The sequence below is a fragment of the Lolium rigidum genome, chromosome 1, assembly GCF_022539505.1.
Source record: "Lolium rigidum isolate FL_2022 chromosome 1, APGP_CSIRO_Lrig_0.1, whole genome shotgun sequence".
NCBI lineage: Eukaryota > Viridiplantae > Streptophyta > Magnoliopsida > Poales > Poaceae > Lolium > Lolium rigidum.
The window spans coordinates 351,596,650-351,608,941 of record NC_061508.1 but is presented as its reverse complement, the minus strand read 5'-3'; the positions used below and the strand labels follow the sequence as shown (position 1 = coordinate 351,608,941).

Sequence of the window (12,292 nt, the reverse complement as noted above, 5' to 3'; positions counted from 1 at the left end):
TTTTTTTAATCATTTTATGTCATTCAGTTGAAACTTAAAAGGCGATCCAAGGGGGTGCATGGAGGGAAAAAAATCCAGGTTTGTGTTGACAGCCTGGCCATCGGCATAGAGCTAGAGGGCAAAAATATAACGGCATCGCCTCGCCGTCACGGTGGAGACCCATGTGCCGATGGCCACTGTCAGCACAAACTTTCCTATGCTGACGACTTTTTTGTGCCGACGGCCTTCTTCGCGGCCTACCTTGTTCGGGGCCTGCGCCGACGGCTCCGATACAAAACCGTCGACATAGCATTTAGCCGTCGGCACCTTAACTTGTTCCCGTAGTGATATAGGTATCAGTGAACTTGTTTCTAAAAAATCATAATTTTAAATTTTAAAAAATTATGAAAAAATCGTATATAATCGATGTTTTATCCCACAAACGTGATTTGTTTTTTTCAAATACTTTATATTTTGAGATACAAAAAAAATAACAAAAGTGTAGATTTGAGTAGTCATTTTTAAATATCAAAAACATATCAGATTTTATTATTTTTATCTAGCACAAAATAAAAAGAATTCCGGGTTAAGATTTTTCATGATTGTGAGATGTATCACCGACTCTTTTCCAGAATTATTTTCATATTTTTGAATAACTTGTAAAAATATCTTTTTTTAAAAAAATGGCGAGAGCACTGGAGCTCGAGAGCCAAAAACACTTTTCTTCTTTTGACACAAATTTTACAGGTGCAAACCATATAATATAACCAATGTCCATGATTTATTTCACATTTAAAAAAAATCAGAAATGTGACATCTAATAATAGAATGCGGATGCAACTTGTTGGAGAATATTCACTCTCCAAATACAGGAGAACCAATGGTGAATGCCACCAATAAATCATAGCATCTCCAACGAAGCCTCAAATAGTTTGTCCTCAATGTGTTCGATGTGTCCACGAGACATTAGGTGAGTGATGTAGGCGAGTGGGGATGAGCGGTGGGACGACAAGGTCCTTTTAATTGGACCCACGTGGTAGTTGGACGTCACGGTGTGGCTTCCATGTGGGCTAGGGGGCTGATACGCGAGCGGCCTACCCATGAATAAATTGTCCATTTGGGCGGCATCTTTGGTTCATGTTTTGGGCCACTTATGCCCATGCGGATCAAAAGGATAGGTTGAGAAGCTTTGCAGGTTTCCCTTGGAGATGCTCCGGACTTCTTTCTCGGTCGGTAAGTACTAGCAAAACAGTAGAAAAATGTAAAATAAAGTTTACTCATGTCAATTAATTTTCTTTGTTGATATTTCATTTATAGGGGTGAAAGAGGACACGGTAGCTTGCTGCTATGCTTGTATGTCTGGAAAATCACACTTGTAATGATTGAGATGAGGAACGCTAGATAATGAGTGTAGGAGGATATCAAGAGAAGGGATTTCTATCTCCCAAGCTCCATTGCTGTCTCTAATATAAAAACAAATCCTATTTAAAAGTTCTTTCATTTTTTTGGATGTATTCAATGATGTATCTCACAAACTTGCAATATTTTAATTTGAAAAACTCTGTATTTTGAGCTAGAAAAATAACAAAAGTGTGAATCTGAGTATGATAAATAATGTATATTTTTAAAACCCTAATCGTTATCAGATTTTGTCATTTTTGTGTTGCTTAAAGTACAAATATTTTTGCATTCTCATTTTCCAAGCACGTACTATACACTATTAAATACATCCAAAAAACAAATTCAGAATGTTTTCAAACTTATTATTATGATTTTCGATTTTTTAATAGTGGGAGCATTGGAGCTCTGGAGCCAAAGACAGTTTACTGACCATCAGTTGAAATCTTTACAATTTTGGGACCATCAATTCGAACCGTATTCCACGACGTATGTGTAAATTGCCGAGCATAAAGCATATGCCGAGTGCAATTTATTGGGGCACTCGGCAAACAAGCTCATATGCCGAGCATTGACAATAAATGTGCTCGGCATATTCACGGTTTGCATACTGTAGCCTTGGCATATACACTGAACACATTTCTTTTAATGGTTACTCATCGTTAACCCACGGTAGGATCTTCTTTGCCGAGTCTTTTTTTTTAAACACCAGAAATAACCATGACAAATAATATTGTTAACGGGAGTTTCTGTTTTATTACTTACATTATAAAATATCCAAGTGCGTAATATGGTTTTCTGTGAATCAAGTGCACGTAATGTGAATCAAGGCATAGCTTTAGGGCCATCTCATGAGGCAATAGGTCTTTTCATGGTGGCAAGGGGTGAGGTAATCGACAAAGAGGCAAAGGGTGTAGCCCCCGGAGTTGCTGGCGTTGACGATGTTTGGATCATCTATACCTCAGATTGAAGCGGTGGGAGCCATGAGGGCACTTCTAGAAGGTTTGGCAGGGGAGGCCATGATAACCCTTCTACTATATTTTGTTTGTTCAAGACTCTAAGAAGTTCCGTCGGAAAATCTGATCATCATGTTGTCACATGTATATTTGTTTGATATTATCCTCTTCAGAAGGGTTATCATTGTTGTCCTAATAAAATGTGACCTTTTGTAAGTATGGATGTCACGCTCTTCGGGACAAGGCACATTTTATTTTCTAGGCCATCAAGCGAGGGGGCGGGGGGAGGGGGGGATTCCAATGAAGGAACCGCCTCTCGTTGTTTAATGATGACTGCTAGATGCATTTCTCTCAGAAACGTGTACAGGTGGACAATTATTGGACAAAGTACTCTTGATCCTCGATATCCTCCGGTACTTTATTAGAGAACAAGGAATCTATTGAACTAGTCTACTCATGACACGCCAGAACAAGATATTGAAAGGCCAATTGCAGCCCCCTAAATCGGCAGTATTGTCCAATTACCTTACAGAAACATGGGACATCCACTAATATACAAACACATCTTAAGGATTGTATGCGCTATAACATGATCTTTATTAAATATGTATTCTTTTAAATAGCATGGTCCCAAGCTGAGAACAATACATATCAATCAAAATAGCTAGGAAAAACAAACTACTTTTCAAATTGACATTAAGAGAACACACCATAACCTGTTGGATCCCACATGTTGATCAAAAAGGGGGGAAAATCTGGACGAGCAGTTTCCAAAAATAAATTACATTTAGTGCTTCCACAATGCCATTACATTGAAGTGTAGTAGTTCAAAATAGAACAGAGGACTCCCATCAATACCGCAATATGTTTTGTTCTCCGGACCTCTGGAGACCCAACTTGTAGGCTCACTCCATACTGCACGAGAGACCTGAAATGTCATAAAATTTGAACTATTTGAAATGTATAGCAAGATCTAAGTGATTATGCATATATTCTTGAAACTAAATATTCAGAAGTGGTAAATATTCAAAAAGAGGAAATGAAAATTAGAATTAAGTAAGATGTGCATTCAGTTGACAACAATTAGACAAAGCTTGCATGTATCTTCATCGGACATTTTATACTACAATTGAGAAGGAAATCACATCCCTTGTTTCCATACATTAAGTTATGCTTAGTGTACACCTTTAATTCACCCGCAAAAAAAGTTCACAAACTTATAAGGCCATCCTGATTAATAGAATTAAATTAGGCTAACCCACGATAGTAGGTGTAGCACTGGACTATGTTTCATAGTGAAAATCAGAGTGTATGTGTGCTCACTTTCTTAGGAAGTATCACCAAAACATAGTAAATCAAAAAATGATGCCAGATAATTTGAAATATATCAATGCATCTTAAAAAAATCAAAACATATGTGCATGAATGTGAGTTCAATTTTGGCGGTTAAAACATTTATTATTCATAGTCAGCATCATGAAACCGCAAGAACATATTTGTTAAAATTTATCACCTTTGAAAGGAAAAACAAAAGTAAGTTCCTTCTCAGTTGACATGAAAATAATTCAGCTAATTATAAACAAACTTAAGTGAAGAGAAGAAGACATAAAAACATAGAAGAGGCCCATTCATTAATGTTTCCATACCTGCAGTTCATTTTATTCCGTTGAGCCTCTCAACAATTTCTACTATAGTGGGTCTCTGTTTCCGATCAATAGAAACACATTCCAGCGCAATTTTGATGCATAGTTTAACTTGCTGGAGGCCCTGTGGGCCTAACGAATAGTACTTCGATGCTATGTGCTGTTCCTTATCCCAAGTGTTTTGTACCTACATGCACAATTGGAATCACGATGACTGGTGACAATGTACAAACCAAATGTAATATAATCTTAAATTTCAATTTTACAAATAGTTGTATAATATTCCTTCTTACTTTTTCAATAAATTTTCTTGCGGACGGTTGGTCATTTCCGGAACTGTTCTGCTCTCTTGTGGTGATCTCCATCATTATTACGCCTAAACTATAGATATCTGACTGGGCCGAAATTTCACCTCTATAAAGATATTCTGGAGCCATGTACCCACTATATGGCATTAACATTGAAATTAAGTAGACAATACTAGAGTCAGGAAAATGCAATTTACATTATAATTAAGGAACAAACTAATGATGAGAAATTTGATAGCGAGCTTACTATGATCCCACAACTGTTTGTGTGCATAACCGGGTTTGTTCTTGCCCAAAGACTCTAGAGAGTGCGAAATCCGCAATCTTCGGAACCATATTTGCATCCAATAGTATGTTTTCGGGCTTTAGATCCATATGGATAATAGGGATATCCAACGTATGTAGAAAACGTAAACCCTGGCAGATCCCTTTTATTATCTTGAAGCGTGAGTCCCAATCTTTTCTTGAAGCCGCAACCTCGGCTGCTTTTGTCCCTGTACATTGGTGTAAAATAATAAAGAACCCCCAAAGCTAAATACAAAATTGTTAACATAGAACTTTCCTTCGTTCTCCTTTTGGTACTAAAAAGTATTGAAAATGGTTCGATATTTAGAATTAAGAGATACTAGAAGATCAACGCATACCAAAAAGATTAACTTTAACGCTCCCCATAGGTAAATGTTCGTAGCAGAGTAAACTTTCAGTGATGTCTGCCATTATATATCTTTTATCAAACTGCACCAATTTCTTCTGTGTTTCACAGCAGAATCCAACCAACTCTACTATGTTTACATGCTTGAGCGCCATTACATTCTGAACCTCGTTATTAAATGTCTTGTTAGGTGGCATCGGTGCGTTTTCCTGAAGTTTCTTCACAGAAATCACTTTGTCATCTTTAGGACCAATTCCAGGAACAATTCCCTGTTTAATCTCGCACACATAGTACTATATATTAGCAGCATGCTTGGTAATCAACCATAAATGAAAGCACCAAAAAAATATCAGGGGAAAGTCAAACCTTATAAAGTGTTCCAAATGGACCTCCACTAATTTTCCGATCTTCAGCAAAGTCATTTGTAATTTTCTTCAAAAAGTCATATGGTAGTTGCTTTGGTAGTTCGTCGGTACTTGTCTGTTTCTCGAGGGATCTACTTCCGGTGGCCATTTCTGATGATTTAGGAGGCGTAAGTGGCCAAATAATGTTGTGGATTGCTAAAATTTCTCATTTCACCAAAGCAAATAACAGAAGTACTCCCTCTGTCCTAACAAATTTTTCTGAAATTTGTTAAAATTTAGATGTATCTACATGCTATTTAGTATCTAGATACATCCAAATTTAGACAAATCTAAGACAACTTTTGTGGAACGGAGGAAGTAATATTTAACATGATAGTTCTATGAACATCTGAAATAGCAAGCTGCACAAAATCACTAACCTTTGAGAGGAGCGCTTGAGGCCTTGAAGGATCCTTGCTGCTGGGAAGAGAGGAATGGTATGAATGGTCTCCTTGCTAGCTATCAGATGGTGGGGGTAGATATATAAAGGAGCAACCAGAGGAAGAAGAATGGTATACGTTGACTTCACTGGAGCCTAAGTTGAGTCTTTCGATCGGCCGAGATAACAATATAGGGTCCATGTGATTAGATGCCCAGCTAACATGTATGCAGGGAACGCGCTCTGCCACCTACGTCCCTTCATCACTGAGTAATCTATATATTTTCCTTGTGATGTATAGACTGGGAAACCACAAAACTACAGTTAGCGAGTATCTATCGCATCGTGCAATGGTGTGGTTGAAAACATTGACTATTGAAATGAATAATTACATGAGGAAGGAGGTGCACATGAAGTCTTCCTTATGAGTCAATATTATCTCATGGCCGGCTTTGATACCATCGACATGTTGGGTTACTAGAATATGGCATATTGATCGATTGCCTAGGTGACAGCTTTATTAGGTTAGCACCATATTAAGGATCAGTTAGTATTACGAGAGTAATACATTGGCAGACAGTTCAAGCTGTGGTTGCAGCAGTCACGGCAGCAACAAAGATCACGGAGCAAATTCATTTGGCTACTTTGGCGACAGAAGTGACAGGGGGAGCAGGGCAGCCTGCGACGACATCGGTTGCGGTGTCAGACACAGCTCCTAAAGTTACACAAGAAGTTCAGGATAACCAGGGGGCAGTGGCCAAAACAGGTGATAGTGAAGGACAAGGTCCTCAGAAGAAGAAGAAGGAGGAGAAGTCGGGATGTTTTAGGTGTAAGCAACCTGGACACCACCTGGATGATTGCCCTACTCCTTACTGTGATCTTTGTGAGTCTGTTCACCATGCTACACATGCTTGTCACCTTCATCAAGCCCCCAAACCCACAGCTATTCTTCATGGCTATGCAAATGAGGCTTTGATGTTTTTTGAGCTTGCATGTGGTGCTTTCAAAGCTAAGGTGGAGAACCCAAGACTAGCTAAGATCATTGTTGAGGGAGATACTATGACGATTCCCGAGCTTATTCATCAACTTAAGAAGATAGTTCCATCGGAAAAGTTCAATTGGGAGGTTTATCATTTTAAGGAGAATATATACATGGTCAAACTACCAAGCAAGCAGGAAGTGCAGCGTTTGAAGAACCTTGGTACGTATATTTTTAATGATAGGGAGTCACTCTTAGCTTTTGACATTTGGTCTTCATTGGAGGAGCCAATGTATATGTTACCAGAGGTTTGGGTTCGTGTGACTGGTGTGCCTAGTGATATTATATCCGATTATTTGTCCTTGTGGGGTGTGGGCACCCTTTTTGGTAAGACTCTAGATGTGGACATGGCTTTTACCAGAAAACATAAGATACTTAGGGTCAAAATTGGTTGTTTGGATAAACGTCTTATTCCTAAAGATAGTGATATGTTTATTAGAAGGGGTTTCTTCAAGCTATTTTTTGAGGTAGAGGGTGAGAATGAGAACCAAGAGGTAGATATGGCTGAGGTTAACAATGATGGGGATGGCAATGATGATGCATCTAATGGTGAACCTAACAAAGAAGGGGGGAATGCAATGGATATGGATCCAACAGGAAAGGATGAGGCTAACAATCCAACAATTGGTGGACAAGATGGTGGTTTCATAAGTGATGGAGTCCAAGGAATGCAATTGGCTCAAACAGAAATTAATGTTGGGACTATCAAGGTGCCTCTTAGCCCATCAGGTATTTCTTCATCCGAAAAAAATTTGAGTCAAAATTCGCCTTTTTCTAATTGTTTTGCAAATATCCATTTTCGGCTAAAAGACAAATCTGGTAATGATCCCCATGTTGATTGTGTCACAGGGGTATCAGCTTGGGGATTGCCCCAGGGGACCTCGGGATCGGCGTTGCTGGCTGGTCGTGCTGTGGAGAAGAGCAGCTCTGAGCTGCAGCAGGGGCTGCCTGCCCCGACGCGGGGGATGTCAGCAGATGGGCTGCAGGCGGGCGAACCGGAGACGGACACGTGCGAGCGTGCGGCTCGTATCGTGGTCGGCGGAGGATCTTCTGTGGTCACTGACGTTGCTGTAGCGGGTGAGAGGAGGAGCTCCTCGGCGCAGATGATCCGCATGCAGGAGCAGCCGGTCAGTGGTCTCAACCCATTGCATGGCATGGCAGAGCAGACGAGAGGCGGATCTTCTACGCCTGAGAGCGAATTTTCGAGCGCACACATGAGTTCAAGGCCACAAACGATCTTGTCTGCTGCTGCGGCGCGGGACCAGTTGGTCTGCAACAATCATTGGATGGTTGAAGGCCAATCATTGCAGCATCAGGATGTCCCTGCTCGAGGATCTTCTGTGCATGCTGCGCCTGTAGCTTCTGGTACGGATCAATTTTCTACAATACCGTTTAATAGTTGTGATTTTAATGATGGTGGAAAATTGTTTTTGATGGCTGGAGAAAATCTCTTTAATACAGGGACTGTTGGAAACTTTTGTTCAATGGGAGATGGTGTTTTGGTGGAAGAGAACAAAGAGGAAGGTTTTAATATGCAAGGGGGAGATGAGGAACTAAAGTATAATGAGCCGAATAGGATGGGGACTGCCTTGCCTGTGAGGGACATTGGTAATTTATCTACTCCAATTCCAAATGAATTAAATTCTTCTTGTACTCTTCATCTTATTGACTGTGCACCTGATGATGTACAAGTTAATCCTTCTATTGAGGAGGTCATTGCTTTTGGGGGTATTCCAAAGCCATCACCTGGTATGAGGACCAGTTCTAGGCTGGGACATCAGAAGGATGGGGATATGCCACAGTTAGACAGAGCTATGAAGAGGGCACAAATGCGGGATGAGCCTCATGATACAGGTAAGATATCAATTCCAAAGTTATCTATTGTTAATATTCCAGACGCTGATTTTATACAAAGAGTGGGCTCTTTAGGAGTGTCCTTAGGGAATAATGAAATGGAGGTGGTAAGATCTATTAAAAGTATTAAGAGTCTGGAAAAACGCATTTTAACTGTTTTACAAAAAAATATAGATGACAATATGAACAGGGATGAGGGGCCATCCACTCTTGTTATGTCTAAAGTATCTACTCTTTGTGAGGATTTAATTGAGGATGAGAGTATTCCATTTGATTTAGATGATCAGTTGGAACACTTCATGCCGGCTATCAAAGAAAAAAAACTAGACAAAGGAAAACGTATGACATGAATAATATTCGCAAGAGTACTAGGAAAAGAATTAAAAGACAATTCTCATAATGCAGAATATAAAAGGTATGAATTGGAATTTAGGGGGATTTGGAGACACTGCTAAGCATTTGTTTGTTAAAGAGGCAATTAGAGAACATAAGTTAGATTTCCTAGCCTTGTTGGAGACTGGGAGATCAAACTTCTCTATACCTTTTCTGAACCAGCTTGCAGCAGGATACAATTTTTCTTGGTTTTGCTTACCTCCTCATGGTAGGTCTGGAGGTATTCTAGTTGGAATAAATTCTGACAGCCTACAGGTGGTAAAGGTGACCACTGGGGATTTTTGTGTCAAACTCCATATCAAATGCAAAAGAGATGGCTTTGAATGGATTTTTGTGCCGGTTTATGGGGCTGCCCAAGACTTGCACAAGGGAGAATTCCTAGCTGAATTAGTGCGAATATGTGAGTCAGAAACATTACCTATGTTGGTAGGTGGTGATTTCAATATTATTAGGAAACAGGAAGAAAAGAATAATGATAATTTTAATGCTAGATGGCCGTTTGTGTTTAATGCAATTATCGAACATTTAAACTTAAGAGAAATTGCGCTCTCAGGGAGACAATATACGTGGGCAAGTCGTAGAGATGAACCTACATATGAGAAGCTAGATAGAGTTCTAGCAACAATTTCTTGGGAACAAAAATTTCCTTTAGTGACAGTTCGTGCATTAACCAGGGCAGAGTCCGATCACACACCGATTCTCATTGACTCAGGGGTCAAAGCTCATCTGGGTAATATCTCAAAATTCTCTTTTGAGCTACATTGGTTGAAACAGGAGGTTTTTTTTGAGATGATACAAAAAGAGTGGAATTCGGTGACAACTGGTTTTAATCCTATTGATGTCTGGTTAAATAAATTAAGGCACATTAGAAAATTTCTAAAGGGATGGGCGAAAAATCAAAGTGGGAAATACAAAAAAGAGAAAGAGAGACTTTCACAAATAATAGATCAGTTGGATATTAAAGCAGAAATTAATATTTTGACTTCGCATGAAAGAGAGGAGCTTAGAAAAGCAAATGAAGGGTTGCGTAAGTTAAGACAGGAGGAAGAATCTAAGTGGGCTCAGCGCGCAAAAGTTAAGCACATACAGGAAGGAGGGAATAATACGAGGTATTTTCATTTGAGTGCAAATGGTAAACACCAGAAAAAGAAAATTTTTCAGTTAGAACAACAAGAAGGAATAATTGTTGGAGAAGACAACCTTAAAGTGTATATCACTGAATTTTATAAAAAATTATTTGGGCAACCGGAAGCAACAAACATTTCGTTAATTGAAGGAATGGTGCAGGACATTCCACAGATTTCAGTTAATGAGAATGCTATTCTAACAAATCCTTTTACTGAAGAGGAGGTGTTTGAAGCGATATCACAAATGGAACATAATAAAACACCAGGTCCTGATGGTTTCCCGGCGGAGTTTTATCAGAAATTCTGGGATGTAATAAAGACGGATCTAATGGCACCTTTTAATGAGTTAAGTACAGGAGAGTTGTCTCTTTTCAAACTTAATTTTGGGGTCATTACTTTATTACCCAAAAAAGAGGATGCGGTACAGATCCAACAATATAGGCCTATTTGTCTACTAAATGTGTGTTTCAAAATTTTCACTAAGGTAGGAACAAATAGAATAACGGGGATTGCTCCAAAGGTTATTAAGCCTACACAAACCGCATTCATGCCAGGAAGAAATATTTTAGAAGGGGTTGTCATTTTACATGAGACGATTCATGAACTTCACACTAAAAAATTAGATGGGGTATTATTTAAGATTGATTTTGAGAAAGCATATGATAAGGTTAAGTGGTATTTCCTACAACAAACCTTGAGAATGAAAGGTTTTGCTACGGAATGGTGTAGCTTAATTCAGAAATTTATACAAGGTGGGAGTGTGGGAGTTAAAGTAAATGATGACATTGGTCATTATTTTCAAACAAAAAAAGGTTTGTGGCAAGGGGATCCTTTGTCCCCAATGTTATTCAACATTGTTGTAGATATGCTTGCCATCTTGATTGAACGTGCAAAAAATGATGGTCAAATCGGAGGGCTAATTCCTCATCTTGTTGAGGGGGCATCTCTATACTACAATATGCCGATGATACAATCCTTTTTTTGGAACATGACTTACTTAAAGCTGTGAATATGAAGCTAACTCTTTGCATATTTGAAGAACTGTCGGGACTGAAAATTAATTTCCATAAAAGTAAGCTCTTTTGCTTTGGAAAGGCGAAGGATGTAGAGGACGAATACAAACAGATCTTTGGATGTGATGTTGGATCTCTCCCCTTTCGATATTTAGGTATCCCGATTCATTACAGAAAACTTAGAAATTCTGATTGGTATCCAGTTGAATCAAGGTTTGAAAGCAAACTTGGATGCTGGAAAGGAAAACTATTATCTTATGGGGATAGATTGGTGCTTATTAATTCAGTTTTAACCAGCTTACCTATGTTCATGTTATCCTTCTTAGAAGTACCCGTCGGGGTAAGGAAACGATTGGATTTTTATAGGTCTAGGTTTTTCTGGCAATCTGATGAAAATAAGAAAAAATATAGGCTCACAAAATGGAATATTGTTTGTCGTCCTAAGGATCAAGGCGGTTTAGGTATTGAAGTTCTTGAACTCAAAAATAAATGCTTATTGAGTAAATGGTTGTTTAAGTTGTTTAATGAAGATGGGGTGTGGCAGGAATTATTACATAATAAGTACTTAAGGAATAAGACTCTATCGGCAGCACAACCAAGGCCCACAGATTCTTCCTTTTGGAAGGGTTTAATGCGAGTAAAAGAGGAGTTTTTTAATAGAGGTTTCTTCAAAATTGGTAACGGAATGAGTACCCGTTTCTGGGAAGATGTATGGTTAGGGAAAACCCCTTTGGCTAATCAATATCCGTCATTATATAATATTATACGCCACAAAGATGTAACAGTGGCTCATGTGTTAGCCCAAACCCCATTGAATATTAGTTTCAGACGGGCTTTGCTGGGGAACAGATGGGCTGCATGGTTACAGTTATGCCAAAAACTGATGACGGTAAATTTAAATGATGAGAGGGATCGTTTTGTTTGGGGATTGACATCCAATGGTAATTTTACGGTAAAATCTATGTATGAAGATCTTATGAGTGATCATACCCCTTACTTGAGAAAATATTTGTGGAAAGTTAAAGTTCCTTTGAAGATTCGGATATTTATGTGGTTCCTTAGTAATAAGATTTTGTTAACTAAAGACAATTTAGCTAAACGGAACTGGAATGGTTGTACGAAGTGTGTTTTTTGTGGTGCACAAGAA

At 38.9% G+C, this 12,292-nt stretch overlaps 1 protein-coding gene across 1 annotated transcript; it reads right to left on the bottom strand.

Moving 5' to 3' along the window:
• Positions 1 to 2,923: 2,923 nt before the first annotated feature.
• LOC124684608 (cysteine-rich receptor-like protein kinase 25) lies at positions 2,924 to 5,925 on the bottom strand. The gene is made up of 7 exons (XM_047218883.1): positions 5,721 to 5,925; positions 5,303 to 5,451; positions 4,929 to 5,205; positions 4,532 to 4,778; positions 4,270 to 4,420; positions 3,980 to 4,163; positions 2,924 to 3,283 (listed from the first exon to the last, which is right to left on the bottom strand). Exons 2-6 carry the CDS (start codon positions 5,447 to 5,449, stop codon positions 3,987 to 3,989), a joined length of 999 nt encoding a protein of 332 aa, XP_047074839.1. The 5' UTR covers positions 5,450 to 5,451; positions 5,721 to 5,925; the 3' UTR covers positions 2,924 to 3,283; positions 3,980 to 3,986.
• Positions 5,926 to 12,292: the final 6,367 nt, after the last annotated feature.